This window comes from Montipora capricornis, chromosome 2 (assembly GCF_036669925.1).
Source record: "Montipora capricornis isolate CH-2021 chromosome 2, ASM3666992v2, whole genome shotgun sequence".
NCBI lineage: Eukaryota > Metazoa > Cnidaria > Anthozoa > Scleractinia > Acroporidae > Montipora > Montipora capricornis.
This window is the reverse complement of record NC_090884.1, coordinates 55,676,368-55,694,626: the sequence shown is the minus strand read 5'-3', so window position 1 is coordinate 55,694,626 and position 18,259 is coordinate 55,676,368. Positions and strand designations below refer to the sequence as shown.

The 18,259-nt window shown below is 39.8% G+C and overlaps 2 protein-coding genes across 3 annotated transcripts; both read left to right on the top strand.

Moving 5' to 3' along the window:
- The first annotated feature begins 82 nt into the window (after positions 1-82).
- LOC138027936 (B-cell lymphoma/leukemia 10-like) lies at positions 83-3,681 on the top strand. Of its 2 annotated transcripts, none has more exons than XM_068875569.1 (3): positions 83-616; positions 1,612-1,803; positions 3,149-3,681. In XM_068875569.1, exons 1-3 carry the CDS (start codon positions 121-123, stop codon positions 3,220-3,222), a joined length of 762 nt encoding a protein of 253 aa, XP_068731670.1. In that variant the 5' UTR covers positions 83-120; the 3' UTR covers positions 3,223-3,681. The 2 variants fall into 2 exon arrangements, with proteins under 2 accessions (XP_068731670.1, XP_068731661.1); XM_068875560.1 differs by having other exon boundaries at positions 85-616; positions 3,146-3,681.
- Positions 3,682-11,140: 7,459 nt separating this feature from the next.
- LOC138037529 (uncharacterized) lies at positions 11,141-12,037 on the top strand. The gene has a single exon (XM_068883443.1). The coding sequence runs from the start codon at positions 11,141-11,143 to the stop codon at positions 12,035-12,037; it is 897 nt and encodes a 298-aa protein (XP_068739544.1).
- Positions 12,038-18,259: the final 6,222 nt, after the last annotated feature.

Sequence of the window (18,259 nt, the reverse complement as noted above, 5' to 3'; positions counted from 1 at the left end):
GGGTTAGGGTTTTATGTATCCTTTATTATAGTGTACTTATATATATACATGTAATGACCATCTATCTGACTTGCATCATTCATAGGGAGGCAAAGTCATTACAGACAGCACACAATACATATGACTTTCAATGTTGTCTTTTCTAACTGTTTAACGTTTAAATTCTCTCCTGTTTGTTATGGATTGGCATTTGGTCTCAAGTTATATGACGCATTAAACGGCAGCTCTACTTCCGCTTTTTCTAAACAAGGTATTTTTAAATGTATTTTCAACATGGCCGCAAACTATCCGACTTCCGTTGAAGAAAGTGACATTTACGAGGCGATAAAACAAGACGTTTTAATCGATCTTAGAGACTGGTTGGTGGAAAAATTAGCAACTGACAAAATTATAACTTACCTGAGGTCCAAAAGAGTACTTGATCAATTTGACGAAGAAAACATTAGAGCCGAGAAAACCACGATTCAGAAGAACAACAAATTGTTGGATCTTGTGGATTCTAGAGGATCTGCGGGCTTTGACCAATTTTGTCACGCAATAAGAGAAAAGTGCACCGGTCAGAGATACATACTGGAAAGAATTCTAAAAGAATTTGAGGAAAGAAAGCAAGAGCGAAGTAAGGAATTAATTAAAGACATCCAGAAATGAAATCTTTTTTTTGAGAATCAAAATTAATGATTGATGTGATAAGTTAAGAGTTTAATAGTAATTTTAAGCATAAAGTCTCTTATCTCTGAGATTTTGAGTGGAAACCCTTTACAAAGAATACGTGATAGTTGTTGTTTGTTCGTGTTCCGAAGGCTGAGCATTCTAAAATATACCCATGGATGTAGACATGCATGTACGCTAGAATAACTGAAATCTAGCCATTTTAAAATCTGTGTTTATACATTATTATAGCTGTGTTGATGTGCACTACAATAACTGAAAGATAATCAATTTTCAAGTTGATGCATAGATTTGATTATTGTGCATAAGTAATTTGAATAGACGAGTTCACGATCTTGAGTGCATCATGGGTAATCAGGGCAAGATGGAAGAAAATTCCAAGGTTTGTAAGAAAGCTCAAAACGGTGATATGCAATTTTGGGTTGAATTTATTTTCCAAAACAGCGCTCAGATGTGTGGCAGAATAAATTTAGAGAGAATGGATATTGTACAAATTATTTTATTAAATAAAGTTTATGCCATACATTTCCTGTATTTCCATAGGCACAAAATTACAGAGAATGTATGGAGACAAAAAAAGCCATATGATAAAGGAATTCCAAAGAACGGATACCACACCTTTGAATTACCCGCCATGTTGCCTTGATTACCCATGATGCACTCAAGAGTGTGAACTCGTCTATAACTTACAAAGCTGATCAATATGCTGCATTTGGTGTCCTACAAAATACCTCTACCCTTACATGGTGACTTAATAAAGTCGCCATTATAAATTTAAGCCACTGTTTTCAATTCTTGAAAAGTACACCCATTATACTGAGATGCATTCTATGGTTGGATCGCTTGAACAATAATAGTAATGCTAGGACTTAAATACAAAGAAAGACGAGCAGCTAAGGAGTCTGTAATCATAAAAACAAATAATTATTGTCCATTCCCCAGTTCCTAAACACTCACCACCGGCAACCTTCAGTGGAAGCTTATCCAGTCATGCAGTGGATCCAAAGCTTACGGTTGTAGTCACAGGAATACCTGAGTCACCTCAAGTGGATCTCAATAATTTACCATGCCCTGGAGACCCTGGGGCACCTGTGCCACCAGATGAGCTTACCGGTAATAGCAATCCAACTCAAGGTTGGTTATTTTCTTATTAAGATCAATAATGATTCTTTACAATAAGTGACAAAGGTAGTCTAGACACTGAACTGAGAAGTCCACAGTAATTGTTATGAAAAATCCATCTTTACATTACATTGATCACTTGTACTCCCCCTCTCCCATTCAATGTTGGTATCAGGAAAAGCAAGTCTTGCTAAGAAAAAAACTTTGCTTGGGCGAGGAGGTTAGGTGGAAAGATTAAGGGGGAGAATTTGTCGTAGTCACTAAAACAAGGAATGACCTAAAATGATCTAAAATGACCTAGGATCGGAGTTGCAAGTACATTTAATAATATTGTATATCTTTAAGTTAAGGGAAGAAGACCAACCTGTACACCAATAATGATTAACTTTTGCTAAACTTCATGTCAGACATGAAGAAACTTTTGTCATCCACAAAATCTTAGCTTAGGGTGTTCACACAATAACAGTTACATTGGATTGTTACGGTAGTTAATTTTTTGCCAGGGCAAAGGGTTGAAAGACTCTAACTGGGGAATGGGTGGCTTAGCACACAATGAGTTTTCGTACTATTATGGAAGGGTGAAACTAGTCTTTGTTACGGTGAGGCAAGATAGTGATAGATGTCACCTAAATTGGATTGGGGGGAGGGGTGGGGGTGGCTTAACATATAATTATTATAATTCATTGTTCGTTAAGCATGGTCACTGTCTTTTACAACCAACTACATGTACTCTCCAAATAAACAAAATCATAAAAACTGGACTACGGATATCAGATTTCCAGCATTTTCATTGGCTCACCGGACACAGGTTATCAGTTTATTAACCTGATGTACCTAATATGGTCAAGGAATGCATCAGCAATGAAGCAAGCTAAAAACATTTTTGCAGCTCTGAGAAAAAAATGGCCGCCAAAAGCCGTTTTGGACCAGAATAGACCGTGGCAGAAATCGATGCCATAGTCGACAATACTACCCCCGGGAACACCATGGAGTTTATAATAAAACAATTATTCTACTCGGCCTTGCTAGATATAAAATGATTATAACCAACTCAGTGGGTTATCTATCACTCCATATCCCACGCACCCTCATAGAATAATTGTTAATTATGTTACGGAAGGGTGCGATTTTGCTAGGGCAAAGCAAGACAGTGATATATAGGGGTGGTATTGTCAGACCAAAAGAGGCAATAGCGAAGCTTGTTCCTGTACTTACTCATATCATCCATTTCAACATAATGGTATTAAAGTGGTCTGTCCAATTCTTTACAAGCAAACTCAGTGGGAAATGCTTATCACTAAACAAAATTAATATTAAAATTTGCTGATATTGGTTTCATTTATTGTTTTTCAAGTAGTTCACAGCCACCCACCAACAAGTACCAGTCCGCCATCCTATACATCAGGTTCACCACCACCATATTGTGAATAGAGCTCTGGAAATATTATGTAAACAAGAGTTTGGTCATCAAACAATCTTTTGCCTGCTTGCAGAAGGGGATGCTTGTATGTCTCAAGTAAACCTTTTGATGAGGTGGTTTTTTCCAACTGCTGCTATACTGTAGTAAGAATGGAAGCAGCATCTTGCAAGCACCCTAAACAACTTTCTGTTTTATATCTGCTCAAGATTTTTCTAATTTTTAACACTGTGAATGTCATATGATGCTTAAGCCAACTGCAAGGTGTAACATGAGACTGTAATTTAGAACAGTTAAGGAAAAGGACAATCAGTGGGTTTAAAGTTTGAAGACTTACATGTACAAATCTTTAAAATATCTTCAAGTAATAGAAATGACTTTCCTTTCCCCAGTTTTTTGCGTTAATTTAATATTCTGTAAATAATCTTTTATCTGGAAACTTGCTTAAATAAAGCTTTGTTTATGATGGGGAATATTTTGGAACTGGGGGATATGAAACAATTTTCTATAAAGGTGACTATACTATTTTGGTTTAATTACATAGGTGATTATTGAAAATTCTCTGATTGGTTGCACTTGTGATATTCACGAAAGTGGTTTTTTTTATCAAAATGGCTGCAAGCCGTTTTGTTAAAATTATTGTTTTGAAGAAAATGCATATTTTTCAAATAATCACCTATGTAATTATACAAAAAAACAATTTACTGGTATTTACCTCAGGCTCAGTGAATATCAGTGAATAAAAACCTTGACTTCATCTTAGTTTTCATTCACTGATATTCACCTTGCCTTTTGCGAATAATAATTGTTAAAGGAAGCAACATATTAAAGGAGTTGTTAAGAAGCCTTAAAAAAGACAGACTTAATGAGATCAGGGTATTTTGCAACTTGTCAAATTGCTTCCTTAATAGCTGCAATGACCTATCAGCTATCAAAATGAAAAATTGTACTGCTATCACCTAATGTCTATTTTTGCTCTTTATTCATTAAATAAGGAAGAAAACTTCTCAGAGGAAAGCGTCTCAGAGCTACATGTAGTGTAGTAAAGAACCAAAAAACGCAACCCACATGACGTTGAGTCTTAAAGGTCCTTAAAATCGATTCCGAGACACAATGGTGTATGGTAAGCTCCACCCCACTTCTTCAAAAACCAACATTTAACTTAATCTACAGATGTTCTTACCCTGCATCAACTGGAAACCTGTTTCTGGAAACCTGGAAAATGGTTGGCGATTCACTTCTGGTGTATTTCCAAAGGGATTTTTTTTCTTCCTCAAACGAGGCCGGTAATTGTGAAAAACGCAGAGGAAATAATAATAATAATAATGATAATAATAATAATAATAATAATAATAATAATAATAATGCTGGATGTCACAATGCGCGAGCTCGTGGGAGGCAGAAGCACAGACGTACTGTGGAAGATGCAGAGGGCGGTGCTCTCGGGCACGTTGAATATTGCCCGGACTTTCAAGGTTGCAGTCTGAGTTTTAGATAGAAAGAGGACCGTACACACCACGTAGTTTTTTAGGATTATTTAATATATATTATAGATATATATATAGAGAGAGAGATTTTGCATTTTGCATTTTAACTTAAGTTTATTTTTTCTTTTTTACTCCACGGCTCACAAGTTACAGTTTTCGCCCTGTGTTGCTTGATTAGAATGTAGCATTCAGTTGAATACTCTGCTATATAATAATTATAATGAATATGATGAACTTTATTTAAATGTCAACTGTATTTATTGCTGGGACACTAATTGGGGACCCTCTGCAGAAATCAATGATTGCAATTGAGCTAAATTGAAAGAAAAATCCGTTCCTTATGTTTTGAAGCTTTCCCACAGGTGTCCCAAGCTCAGTGTGAGCATGGCAGACAAAAACTGTATGGATTTGTGTGGGAATCCCGATAAAAAGCTTAAAAAAGATAATTATATGAAAAAAATCGCAATTAAAAAGCCTAACCTTATTGCCATTGTGGATAGCTTCCTTCCGTGAGAACATGTGAGCCAAAGGGCCACTGCTGGCATGACGTCTTGGTGACCCCTCAAATGGTCTAAATGACCCCCCACTTGAAAAAGTTAACTGGAACGCTGCAGTTCGACACCACCCAACTCAGTGCCTTCTATTTTTGTGTAACACGTATCACTGGCAACCAGTTTACGCATGTGGAGCGTCTAGTTTTACATTCAGAGTAAAGCGCTTCTAATAGTTGTTTAGGGTTGGCTACGGCAACAACAGCGCCACAAAACAATAATATATTAATATTATTGGCCAAATTAGAGACAAATAATCGTGCTAACCCAGCAGTTATTCTCTGCCTAAACAGAGTGTTGTGTATCTGCCAAAGCGGGTTAACACTGAGGTTGTTTGTTTGTTTTTTTGTTTGTGTTGTGGCTGTCCTCTGTGTGTATATGGGTGGGTGGGTATAGCAGGTCCACATCAGCTAAATAGGTGCCAAAACTTCAACCTGCTCAAACAAATAAATAACAAACAAAGACGTTTTGAAGTTGAACCAGGGTTGAATGAGTTTAATGCGTTTCAACTTTGCTTCAACAAACATTCAAGTTGAAGCCGTTTTTCCCCCTTTTTCAAACATGGTTATGACTGGGATGGATAAGATGAGTCACTTCGTGCATACACACGTGGAACATTTGGTGACGGTACATGGCAGTACCTGACAATCTCAGTGTTAACCCGCTTTGGCTGGTACACAACACTCTGTTTAGGCAGAGAATAACTGCTGGTTGGCACGATTATTTGTCTCTAATTTGGCCAATAATATTAATATATTATTGTTTTGTGGCGCTGTTGTTGCCGTAGCCAACCCTAAACAACTATTAGAAGCGCTTTACTCTGAATGTAAAACTAGACGCTCCACAAGTGTAAACTAGGTTGCCTGTGATACGTGTTACACAAAACGATCGAAGCCGTTTTCCCGGGCCTTAATGGTCCTTAACGATACTCTCATTTCGTTAACTTTGTACAGTTATGGAGAAGTATGTTATAAGTGGGTTGGAATGAACGGTCTTGAGGTCAAGATAGAGAACAAACTGTTCACTGTTGTATCCTTGCTGCACCTGGTACCGGTCACTCGAAATCTGGTTAGCGCTAGCCGTTGGTTAAGAGGTATCAAACCTTATAGATTTCCATGGTATTTGACGCTGGTTAGTCTTACCATGCTTCGACACAACCCGGATGTGATTGGCAAAACCTTGATTCTTTCACGTCGCTGACTCCCAGACTACGGGTTAGGGTTTAATAGGCACTGATCTCTAGTGATAAGGGTTAAGCTGTGACTCGAAATGGTTAGCTTTCGTAAGTTGTTCTGGTGACACTATAGTAGGACTTTAGTAAGATCGTTTGCCACCTTATATACACAAAACTAAGTGTCTTACCTTATTTTGGAGGATTTCCAGATGATGTGGACAGAAGTCATGCACCATTGAATTTGATCAAATCAAATTAACCAATCAAAAAGCACAGATTTCCCCCAAGAGAGACAAAATTATTAATCTGTGCTTTTTGATTGGTTAATTTGATTTTGATGACAGTTATCAAATTCCAATGATGCATGAGCGGTGTCCAGATCATCTGGAAATAACAAAAACCTGAGCGAACCTTGAAAATCGAGCAGGATTTTGAGGTTGCAGAGCCGTGTAAATGCGATGATTTTTGGCACGATGCTAGCAAAAATATCGACTTTTTACGTGCCCAAGGCTGAGAGGCGAGCGACCTTTAGAAGTGGAAGAAATTCGGCTAAATTCTGGAGGCACTCGGCTGTGAGCGGTCTTGGAAGTTGCACGCCTTGTCTATTTATATTGTATGTGGCGACGCGTGGGATCTAAAGAGGAAATCGAAGCCATCAAATCACTCAGGACAACGCAGAGAATAGTAGGTGAGTGAACTTTATTTATCTGGCTGTCCAGAGTGGTTAGCGCTGGCTGTCCATGAAATGAATTTTCGAAAAGAAACATCGCGATTTGAAGTTTTTATGGAACATTTTCCTCGATCAGTTGAATCGGCTGTTTCAAAATAACGTGACTTCAAGCGCTCTCGTATCCTTAGGGTTGTCTGCCTGTGGAGTATCCATCCTAATCACAACCCATTCAACATTGTTGGGTACGCGCATGCGCACTAATAGGTCTCTCAATGACGTATCCATATAAACAACTGCGGCTGCGGCAGCCTGGGATTGAATACCGGGCTTCTCGTGAAGCTTTGTTGAATGAAATGTTGATGTGTCGAAACCGTTTGCCCACCCAAGCAGTCAACATCGTTCGACAAAAGCGAATGGATGTTGAAGCAAAATGATGAAGCCATTTGCCCGGGCCTTAGGGACGGTACCTCCTAATTCGAAGGTATGTTTTGTGCGGTTTGTGAACATGCGGTAAAAGCACATCTTAACGAGTGTTATTGAAATCCTAAAAGAAAATTGGCGGTAACTACGCATTTTCAAAGATAACTAATCAACAATATTTCAAAAAGCTTTAAAATACAAAGCAATGTAGGGCAGTGTGTTCCTAATTGAAGCTTAATTATCTCTGAAAAATGCGTGGTCACGCTCAAACCAGATCAGCACTTGCTAAGTTCTGCTTTCTCCTGATAGTTTTTACTTTTAAACCGTGCAAAAATATCAGTAAGCAGCGCAGAACGTATGCGCAATAACAATAGTAGGAACCGTCCTGAAGTAAAATTTTGATTGACGTTGCTTTTGTCGTTGCTCCGACTTCCTTTTAATTTTATATGGCACACTGCGAGTAAATATTCCTCCACACAACAACCGCAGACATTGTGCCACGCTTGATCATTGTGGCAGATGCGGAAACTCACAAGAAAACATGCAACGGAAGAAAATCTAAAGGGGTATTACATATGTTCTTTGAAGCCTTGCCCATTTCTGGACATAAGTGGAGACCTAATGCCAAAGGCTGAAGGTTCCCTTTGAAATTCCAGCTCTTTCTTTTCTATCTCCCTCCTCAGAGAGATTTTTCTGGGAAGCTATGTATCTATATATGACATTGGGTTGTCTTCCACTGAACTGGACATTCCTGTCACAAAACATAACACGTATCAGTCATTGTTCAGTCCAACCTTTCCACTCCCATTTTATCAGATGACGAAAAAGGACCAACACAAATGTGCTCACGTAAAATAATGCCACAGGTTTATGCTAACGATTATTGTTGACATTATTTTTTAACAAATAGACCGGACACAGAGGTTGACGATCGTCAAAGGGGCTATGTCACGAAAAAGGATATAAATTCAGGACACCCAAAATGCCTAAATGGTAGAATGCAACATTTCAATAACCACTCAAATCTGTTGAACAACATGAAAGAAATACAGTAAAAGGAAAGAGAAGCATGGATAGACTCAAATGGACAAGATTGAAATGGATGAAAAAAGTCGACCCCACGTTTATCAAGTTTTTGCCAAACCGCCTGGGTATAGATAGTTTTTCTTCTCAGAATCATCTTGTTTGTGATGTAACGATAATATTACCAGTAAAGTAATTCCACATTACCATGTTCGAGTTTTAAACTCGTGATTATAAGTAAAGATTTCCCCAAAACACCCTACAATAATAATAACCAAACACAACATCGCTTTTGTTTGACGTGGCCGACGAGTCATTTCAGGCGATCGAATTACTGCAAGGTCTTCGTTTTCCACACACTTAGACCGGTATGTGGAAAACGAAGACCAAAAACGAAGACCCCCACAAAAATATAAAATGACGAATGGAATAACAGCACCACTGTTATTTGAAGTTGCCAGCGAGTCATTTCGGGCGAATTATAGCTGCTCGTACTCATGTCCCGAGGTGAGAGTCGCTGTGCGCTGGCATATTACCCAGGCCCTACAAAGCTTATTTACAGGGTCGTGAAGGGGTAAGACGGGAACTAGGATTGACCTGATTTTTGCGGTTGGAAAATAGGTTTGATTACTGGAAATGGGGTTTTTGTTACTGGGAACGGAAGATGAAAGAGTCCTTGGTACGAATGGGATTTTCATTATCAGAGGTCATCAGGTATTGGTTCTGCTCAAAATTCCAAATATCAAATATTTCATGCGGTCTTCTTGCGTTCGTGGCCACTGCCATGTGAGAGTGAGGACGGCTTCCTGGTGCTAACAGAAGTCTTTTTGAACCTCAAAGCGCCCTACCTACCATATCCCTACCTCTAATATGGCGTCACTAGCACGAATCGACTACCTTAAACCCACTTCAACCAACGCAGTCATGATTACCCGGAAAGATGAAGCTCAGATGAGGTATTGGGCAAGGCGCCATGGTAGATGTGTCATGCAGTGGAACTAAAACGCCCTTAAACGTACCCTACCGATTTGCACGACATTCGGCTTATCGATTGTTGTGGGCCTAGAGAGGAGGGCGAAGACTCATGACCCTCTAACATGCAAAAATTTGGGTGGCCTTCAAAATCGTTTTGAAAATCACTTGAAACATGATTCTCGACTGAAGAGGAAAGAGGCTTCAAGTTTTGCGTTGGATGGACTATGTGGAGTGCGGAGTGTAGAAAACGTAGGGTGCGGAAAATGAAGAGTGTGGAAAAACAGAGTAAAGTCGATCCTGTATATAACGGCTACCCTCAGAACTTGAGGAAGTGACCGCTTAATACAAGTGGCGGCCTAATACAGGATCACTAATTAATACTCTTTCGATTTGACAAGATCTTTCACAAGAATGTTTTTGCCTACCGTAAGCACCATGGTTGCGACACCACCCTACTGATATGAGTGTAACGGAACAATGGTGAAAGGAACTGGACAATCGACAAAATTATCAAAAGATTTCGACTCTCTACCTCATGAGCCCATCGTTCGTAAATTGAGAGAATACAGTGCTGACGACAAAACCGCAACTATCATCAAAAACTGCTTTTCTGACCGTCAACAAAGAGTAAAAGTAGGGAGCCAATATTTAATATCTTTATTAATGATCTATTCTATATTGTGAAACTGTGTAATCGTTCTAGCTACGCCGATGACACACAAATCTTCTATGCCCATAGTGAGTGGACTGAGGTGGAAAGGGCAATCAACTCAAGATCAGATCTTGCGTTGGTAGACAAACGGTCTCAAAAGACGAACGGTCTCAAAAGAAACAGTTCAAAATACAACGCCATTGTCGTGGGTAAAACACAAAGCACACCGACTTCTAGGAGTGAAAATACCATCCCCATAACTTCTCATTTGGAGATGCTTGGCGTCAAGGTCGATGACCAGTTAAAGTTTAATAATCACGTGTCTAAGGCCGCTTTAAGGAGGTGGCTGCCTAACACAGGTAACAGATAAAGCCTCAATTAAAAACATTTGTTTCCTGCTCCGGAAGCATAATAAAAGTTAAAAAAGTTTTACAAACTCGGAGCTAAAAGTTAAAACTTATGAAATATTTCGTCCGTTTTTCAACCGGACTTCATCAGTCAATGATGTGAAGATGAATTATAAAAAGGTTTTTAACGCCTCTTGGGGGTTAGAATTGTGTCATAGATGGCTGCTAATTCGTAACCATTGTCTCTGTTTAACGCCGGTTTCGTAAGTTTAATTTGAATAGCTTCTTTTATCCTGCGTTTGAAGGTGTTAACTTCGGTTGATAGTACTTTTGTCTTATTTGAGTCCACCGAGTGGCCCTCCAGGCGACAATGCTCGTGAATAGCTGATGAACTTCTTGATTGGTGTTCTTTTACCCTGATTTCCAGAGAGCGGGCCGTTTCGCCAACGTACTCCTTCTTACACTTCTCACAATGGATCTGGTACACAGTACCGCATTTCTTGAGATTGACAGTTGTGTCCTTGACACAAGAGCTGCCAGAGGCAAAAGTTTGACCGCCTACTGAGTAAAGAAGAAACTCGATCACCGACGACAAACATTGGAGATACCAACATTGATCAGACAAAGTGGGTTATGAATCTCTCTGACCGCCCTCTTTCCGATAGTGAACGCTCGGTTCTCATGAAAGGTCTGAATTTTAGCGTAACTCCATCAAAGATCCCAGTTGATGAGATCGTGGCAGCCACTGAACTGGCCTGTAATCAACTAAAAGATAAAAGCCAAGCCGAGAGCCTGAGAAATGAAGTAGTTAAAATCGTAAGCAAGAGCAAACCCCCAAGATCAAACATCAGCAGAGCTGAAAGGGAAGCCATTAAGGCTCTGGCGAAAGACGATTCAATTGTAATCTTACCAGCGGACAAAGGGCGCACTACGGTAATCCTAAACAAACAAGATTATCACAACAAGGTGAAGGCTCTTCTAGACGATACCAATACGTATGAAAAATTGACATCTGACCCAACCAGAGCCATCAAAACCAGACCCATTCAAACCTTGAAGGAGTGGCGCAAAGAAAAGAGAATCCCTAATTATCTTTACAATCAACTGTACCCCACAGCAGAGAATGTCCCAAAGTTCTACGGGCTACCCAAGATTCACAAGAAAGACGTACCGCTACGGCCAATAGTTTCGAGCATTGGTAGCGTGATGTATGATACTGCCAAGTTCCTTGCTAAGATTATGAAACCTCTTGTTGGCCTCAACAGTCATCACATCGTCAACAGTGAAGACTTTGTCAACAAGATTGCAGAACTTGAAGTACCCCCTGGACAGAAACTCGTGTCATACGATGTTTCCTCACTGTTTACCAGCATTCCGATCAATGAAGCCATTCCAGTTGTCAGAGCCAAACTGGAAAGTGACCAGAGCTTACCGGATAGATGCCCGTTAGACATCGCCCAATTATCTGTTCTACTAGAGATGTGCCTCTCGAGCACATACTTCACATTCCAGGGTGAATTCTACAAATAAAAGAACACCAATCAAGAAGTTCATCAGCTATTCACGAGCATTGTCGCCTGGAGGGCCACTCGGTGGACTCAAATAAGACAAAAGTACTATCAACCGAAGTTAACACCTTCAAACGCAGGATAAAAGAAGCTATTCAAATTAAACTTACGAAACCGGCGTTAAACAGAGACAATGGTTACGAATTAGCAGCCATCTATGACACAATTCTAACCCCCAAGAGGCGTTAAAAACCTTTTTATAATTCATCTTCACATCATTGACTGATGAAGTCCGGTTGAAAAACGGACGAAATATTTCATAAGTTTTAACTTTTAGCTCCGAGTTTGTAAAACTTTTTTAACTTTTAGATAAAGCCTCGTTTGTATGAGCGAATAAAGTAAAATATAAAACTTTAAGGTAAAGGCTGTTAAAATTATGAGTCTAAGCGTTTTCGATCAGTTTGATTATCAACAGTCTGATGTTTTATGTTTTCGACTTTTTGGTGAAAGTTTCTTTTGATTTTTTTTTTTTTTTGTAAAGATTGACTTCTTCTAATGTAAAGTTTTTCCGAATATCAGCGTTGGACAGCATTTGGCGTCGGTGTACGAGTTTAACTCCTTCGGTTAATTTTTAATCTGGGATTAGCGTTAATCGGCTTTTGACAACCAGGCCCTAGTCTTTAATATAATCGATTAAAAGCCTGGCCAAACGCTCGCAACATTTCAACGCAACATCTTGCAACATTGTTGGGCACAACATGTTGCATACGTTTGGCCACCGTGTTGCAATATGTTGCAACATGTTGGATCAAATTTGAAAACGGTCAAATTTTTTCGTACAACATTTTGGATGTTGCATGATGTTGTACTCGTTTGGCCACGTTCACGTAACATTGTTGCGCTACGGCATGCGCGTTAGGTCCACTGCTTGCTCCAGGGGCCTGGGCCATATGAACATTGAAATGATGCGTTGAAAATGATGGAAATGTGCGTGCGTTTGGCCACCCCGTTCAACACATGTCGCAACATCATGCAACAATGTTGCAAGATTTTGCGTGGAAATGTTGCGAGCGTTTGGGCAGGCCTTAAGATGATCAGGCAGTTAGTGATTAATGATTCGGCTTTTGAGAGGAAAGGAGGTGCCTTTTTTGTTATAGAACACTCGCTTAGCGTTCCTGCTCGAATGCCTTTACAATGTAAGTTCCAGTTAGCCATTTATTAACACCGTGACATTACTAGCACTATATTGTAACCATTCGCTTTGCGTTTCTTGAATGCTATAGTATTATAATACCATATCTTATGATTTATATATTATGATTATGTGTCATTCACTGACTCACAACACTCCGCACTCTACACTTTCCACACTACGTGCTTTCCACACTCCGTACCCCCCATAGTCCATCCAACCCCAACGTTCATGTTTCTTGTTTCCTCTTCAGTCGCGAGAACTTGATCATGTTTCAAATGATTTTCAAGGACGATTTTGGGGGTCTTCGGTCTTCGTTTTGTACCCACCCTATTTTTTTCATGTAGATAATTTTTGTAGTGCCTGGTAAACATGCCAGTGCACAGCTACTCTCTGTCGGGAGATGTGTATGAACTGCGATAATTCGCCTGAAATGATTCATTGGCAACCACAAACAACAGCGATGTTTCGTTTGGCTACTCTCCGTTCGTCGATGTATTTTTTTGTGGGGTCAGTCGTTTTTGGTCTTCGTTTTCCACATACCGGCCTGAGTGTGTGGAAAACGAAGACCTTGCAGTAGTTCACCTGAAATGACTGCTCGGCCACTTCAAACAACAGCGATGTTGTGTTTGGCTATTGTTATGTTTTTGTGGGGGTCTTCGTTATTGGTCTTCGCTTTCCGCATACCGGCCTGGATGTATGGAAAACGAAAACCATGCGGTAGTTCGCCTGAAATGACTCGTCGGCCACGTCAAACAACGGCGATGTTGTGTTTGGCTATTCTCCGTTCGTCGTTTTATATGTTTGTGGGGGTTATCGTTTTTGGTATTTGTTTTCCACATACTGGTCTGGGTGTGTGGAAAACGAAGAGCCTATAGTAATTCACAACAGATAGCTATTTGCTGTTTGGTATGTTATGTTTTTTGGGGGGTCTTCGTTTTCCGCACAGCCTTCTTTTCAGCGACATTTTCGTTTATCTTGCCGCCCTCCTTCTTAAGGGTGAAATGAAATGCATACAATTCGAAGTCAAACCAACCACTCGGAAAACTCTTACAAATTTCTCGAGTCCGTACCGGATAAGGCATTGTCACAGGCTTCCTCCATTTTTGTTTTTCATTTCCGTTTGAAAAGTCCAGGGTAGAAAATGCCAATACAATGTTGCCCAAGGGGACAGGGCGTAGATCGAAATGACACGAGCATTAGATTTATACGTCTTCTCAGTTGGACGTTAGAGTTGTTTAAAAATTCATGACGTGGGATTCTGCGACTTCAGTGCTTACCATATGACAGACAAAATGACTTTGTCTGGGTGGCCCGACACTTTAAAAAAAAAAAAAAAAAAAAAAAAAAAACCTGTGAAAGGAGAATCGGGCGTCTTCCCTTGTCATTGAATGGCAAAATTACCCAGAATTCTTTTCGGGCAGGAAGGAGGCAACCTGAGAACCACTAGCCAGATACTAAGCAGTAGCCCTGGCTGCTGTGTGCCATTAACGTAGACTGTGCTTTTTTCGCCCTAATCCTCGCACTTTCGTAATTTCTTGTCAAATTAAAGGAACTGTATAATGTAAATAAGAGATTTAGCTAGATTCATATCATTGCAGATTACCCCTCTCCTTACCACTGACATCAACCTCTACATCTCTATGCAATATTTCCTCATATTACAGTATAAAAGTCTACTTTTTAATGATTTTCATGCTACTGTATATGAAATATGACTGAGTCTTCTCTGCGGTCTTCTTCTCATAACCTTCGCGGAAATTACATTGTCCCTCAATAAACGTAGAACAACCAGTTATGGTCTTAGTTCTTTTTCTTACTTATCAGCTACGTTGCAGAATGCGCTACCTGAGTTTATCCGTACCACTGAGTTTACTGGGTTTAAAAGAGAATCCAGGGCCACATTTTGTAAAGTGACTTTTCTTTTCAATTAATATCTTTACAATTGAAATTATATTATGTATTTAGTTATGTATCTGTTTATGCTATGTATTTTAGCTGTAAATGTACAGTAACGTCTCGAAGATATTAGCTCTTAATTGTAGTTATTGAAATTCGAGATGAAATAAAGTTATGCATGTATGTATGTATGTTACCTTTAGCAGGGCGCCTGTGTACACTTTGTAATCAGACTGGTATGCTACGGTTTTTGCCTCAAACAAGGAATGTGGCCGGATGACTGAACCACTCGTCTTGAGATATGGGAACCACCTGGCCCGAGTTGTTCAAACGATGGATAGCGCTATCCACCGGATAAATCACTATCCAGTGGATCAACACTAGCAAAATCGATTGAGTTATCAAGTTACATTATATTACATTACATACTTACTTGACCGCTCCCCATAGGGGCTTTTCAGGGCCAATGAAACACAATCAACGAAACAACAGAGCACAACAACAACAACACCACAACTGTTAAGAATCCCAACTGGCCGGAGGCAAGTGTACAAGTGTACAAGCTACAAGTGCAGCTGGGAGGTTGAACCAGGGACTACCGGGAACAAATTCAACGAGCGCCAAGAGCGGGTCTTGAACCCGGGATCTCCGGATCTCAAGGCAAGCGCCCTAACCACTGGACCACACTACCTCCCTGTTTATATGTTAATCTACAATCCCGGTCAAAAAGATCGTGACACCAAAGCATGTTTGAGCCCCCCTCCCCCGTGACAATGTTGATGGCGTAAAAACTGTCGGGCTCCTGGAAAAACGCCGTTCTCTTTGCAACATTGAATAGGGGGAAGGGGTAATCTGCTACGCAGCGTGAAGTGTCCCCTTTATTTTTGTCTGAGATTGTAGCCACTGGTATGCTATGGTTTTATCCTCAAACAAGGAATGTGGCCTGGATGACTGAACCACTCGTCTTGAGACATGGAAACCACCTGGCCCGAGTTGTTCAAACGATGGATAGCGCTATCCACCGGATAAATCACTATCCAGTGGATCAACACTCGCAAAATCGATTGAGTTATCCAGTGGATAGTGATTTATCCGGAGGATAGCGCTATCCATCGTTTGAACAACTGGGACCTGATGTGTACACCCCAGGGCTTTTCTTCAAAACAGTATATGTCCCCAAAGTTCCCCCAGCAGTGCAGGTTTCATCAAGTAAAGTGAAGTCAACCTTTATTTATCCACGGTTAATCCTTCAGGAATTTAATTACAATAATAATTAAAACAATTAAAATGCTGATACTAGACAGCTACCTACCTAATATAGTCTACTATACTACAATAATCTAGTAAATAATGTAAAAACCTGTTTTACAAGGATGCGGTGCTCATAGATCAACAAAAGATTCACTCACTCCAGAATCTGTGGTGGATTATTTGAGATTTGAACTCTGTCAGCGATAACGCTGTACGCAGATGGTGAGCTAAGCTATTCCACAACACCGCACCACTGTAGCTAAATCTTCTTTTAAAAAATTCTGTGCGGGGACCGAGTGGAATCGCACGCCTACTCTCAGTATCCCTTAAATTATACGAAATTATGATGTTCCTTTTGATAAATTTTGACCTTAAATATTCCGGGGTATAACTGTGTAGCGTTTTATACATTAAGGTTACCGTATACGTTCAGGGGTGTCTCGCGTCCGAGCGATGTGGCGCGTTCGGTTTAAATAACTTGAACTGTAAATACCTAAACCCCTATATCAAATTAAAGCTTATAGAGCTGGCTATCAAACAATATCAAGATTTTTGAAATTAAATGAATTGTCGAATTTTTCATGACCTCTAAATGCGAGCATCCGAATCACCTTTTCTAAGCTACAAGCCAAAGCAAATTTTGCTTTTCGCTATTTTATTTTGTTCCTCCGTTTCCCGACCCAAAGCGCTAAAAAAAGGCATCTGCGTTTTGCCATGCTCAGTTACAGTGAAAAGTCATAGAACGTTTTCGAAACAGTATTAAACGAATGTGAAGTGTTCGTACAAAAATCGTTCTCAGAGAAAAAATATTTTGAAATAAAACATTCGCAGACACTTTTGTTGTTACATTACATTACATTACATTACATTACATACTTAATTGATCGCTCCCCATAGGGGCTTTTCAGGGCCAATGAAACACGATCAACGAAACAACAGAACACAACAACAACAACAACTGTTAAGAATCCCAACTGGCCGGAGGCAAACCAGTTGGCTATTTACAAGTGCAGCTAGGAAGTTGAACCAGGGGACTACCGGGAACAAATTCAACGAGTGCTAAGAGCGGGTCTTGAACCCGGGATCTCCGGATCTCAAGGCATGCGCCCTAATCACTGGACCACACTGCCTCCTTGGTTATATGTTAATCTAGCCACTGTAAAATTTTGGGGGCAATTGGACAAATTCCCTTTGATTTTTGGCCCTTTAAAGTGTCCGCTTCAAGTGAAAAATTTGATTTCAGAAAACAGCGCCAAGACTGTCAATCAAACGGGTAATTTTTACTTCCGACCAAGACGTAAAACCGCCATTTCTCCGCCAATGTTTAATCTTTTTGAATAATTTCTTTTTTACACCAGATATCCCATTTCGATCATCACTTCACAGAAAAATCCAAATTTGAAGAAAATTGGCGATCTGAAGGCATACGGTAACCTTAAAATGGATTTAGTGATCGCGCGTTGACATTCAGGTTTCTCCATCCTAGGGTATGCATAAGTTCATCTGCGTCAGAATCGTAATTTCAGAAGGTTATGATACGCGCCGCCTGATTTTGGACTGTTTGGAGCTTTAAGACGAGGCATTTTCCACAACTGCCCAACACAGTTCTGCAATAATCAAAGTGCGGTTGAACGAGGCATTATAAGCAGTAATCAATATTTCGCATGGGACAAAATGACTAATACGTTTGATAGCATTAATACCTGCTCAATTTTCTTAGCCAATATGTTAATGTGACTTTCCCAGTTAAGATTTTCATCAAGGTTAAGCACCAGAGACTTCGCTGAGAAAATTTGCTTGACAGGAGTATTATTAATGGTAATATTAGGTACTTCCTTGACATGAGATAATTTTTGCCTGGTGCCAATTAATAAAAACTCAATCTCTGTCACGTTTAATGGA

Bases quoted from the DNA above. Each gene is read 5' to 3' on its own strand.
- LOC138027936 (XM_068875560.1), top strand. From the start codon at position 121: ATGACTTTCAATGTTGTCTTTTCTAACTGTTTAACGTTTAAATTCTCT. The intron at 617-1,611 runs GTAAGGAATTAA...TCCATTCCCCAG, and splicing joins GGAAAGAAAGCAAGAGCGAA to TTCCTAAACACTCACCACCG. The intron at 1,804-3,145 runs GTTGGTTATTTT...TTGTTTTTCAAG, and splicing joins TAATAGCAATCCAACTCAAG to TAGTTCACAGCCACCCACCA.
- LOC138037529 (XM_068883443.1), top strand. From the start codon at position 11,141: ATGAATCTCTCTGACCGCCCTCTTTCCGATAGTGAACGCTCGGTTCTC.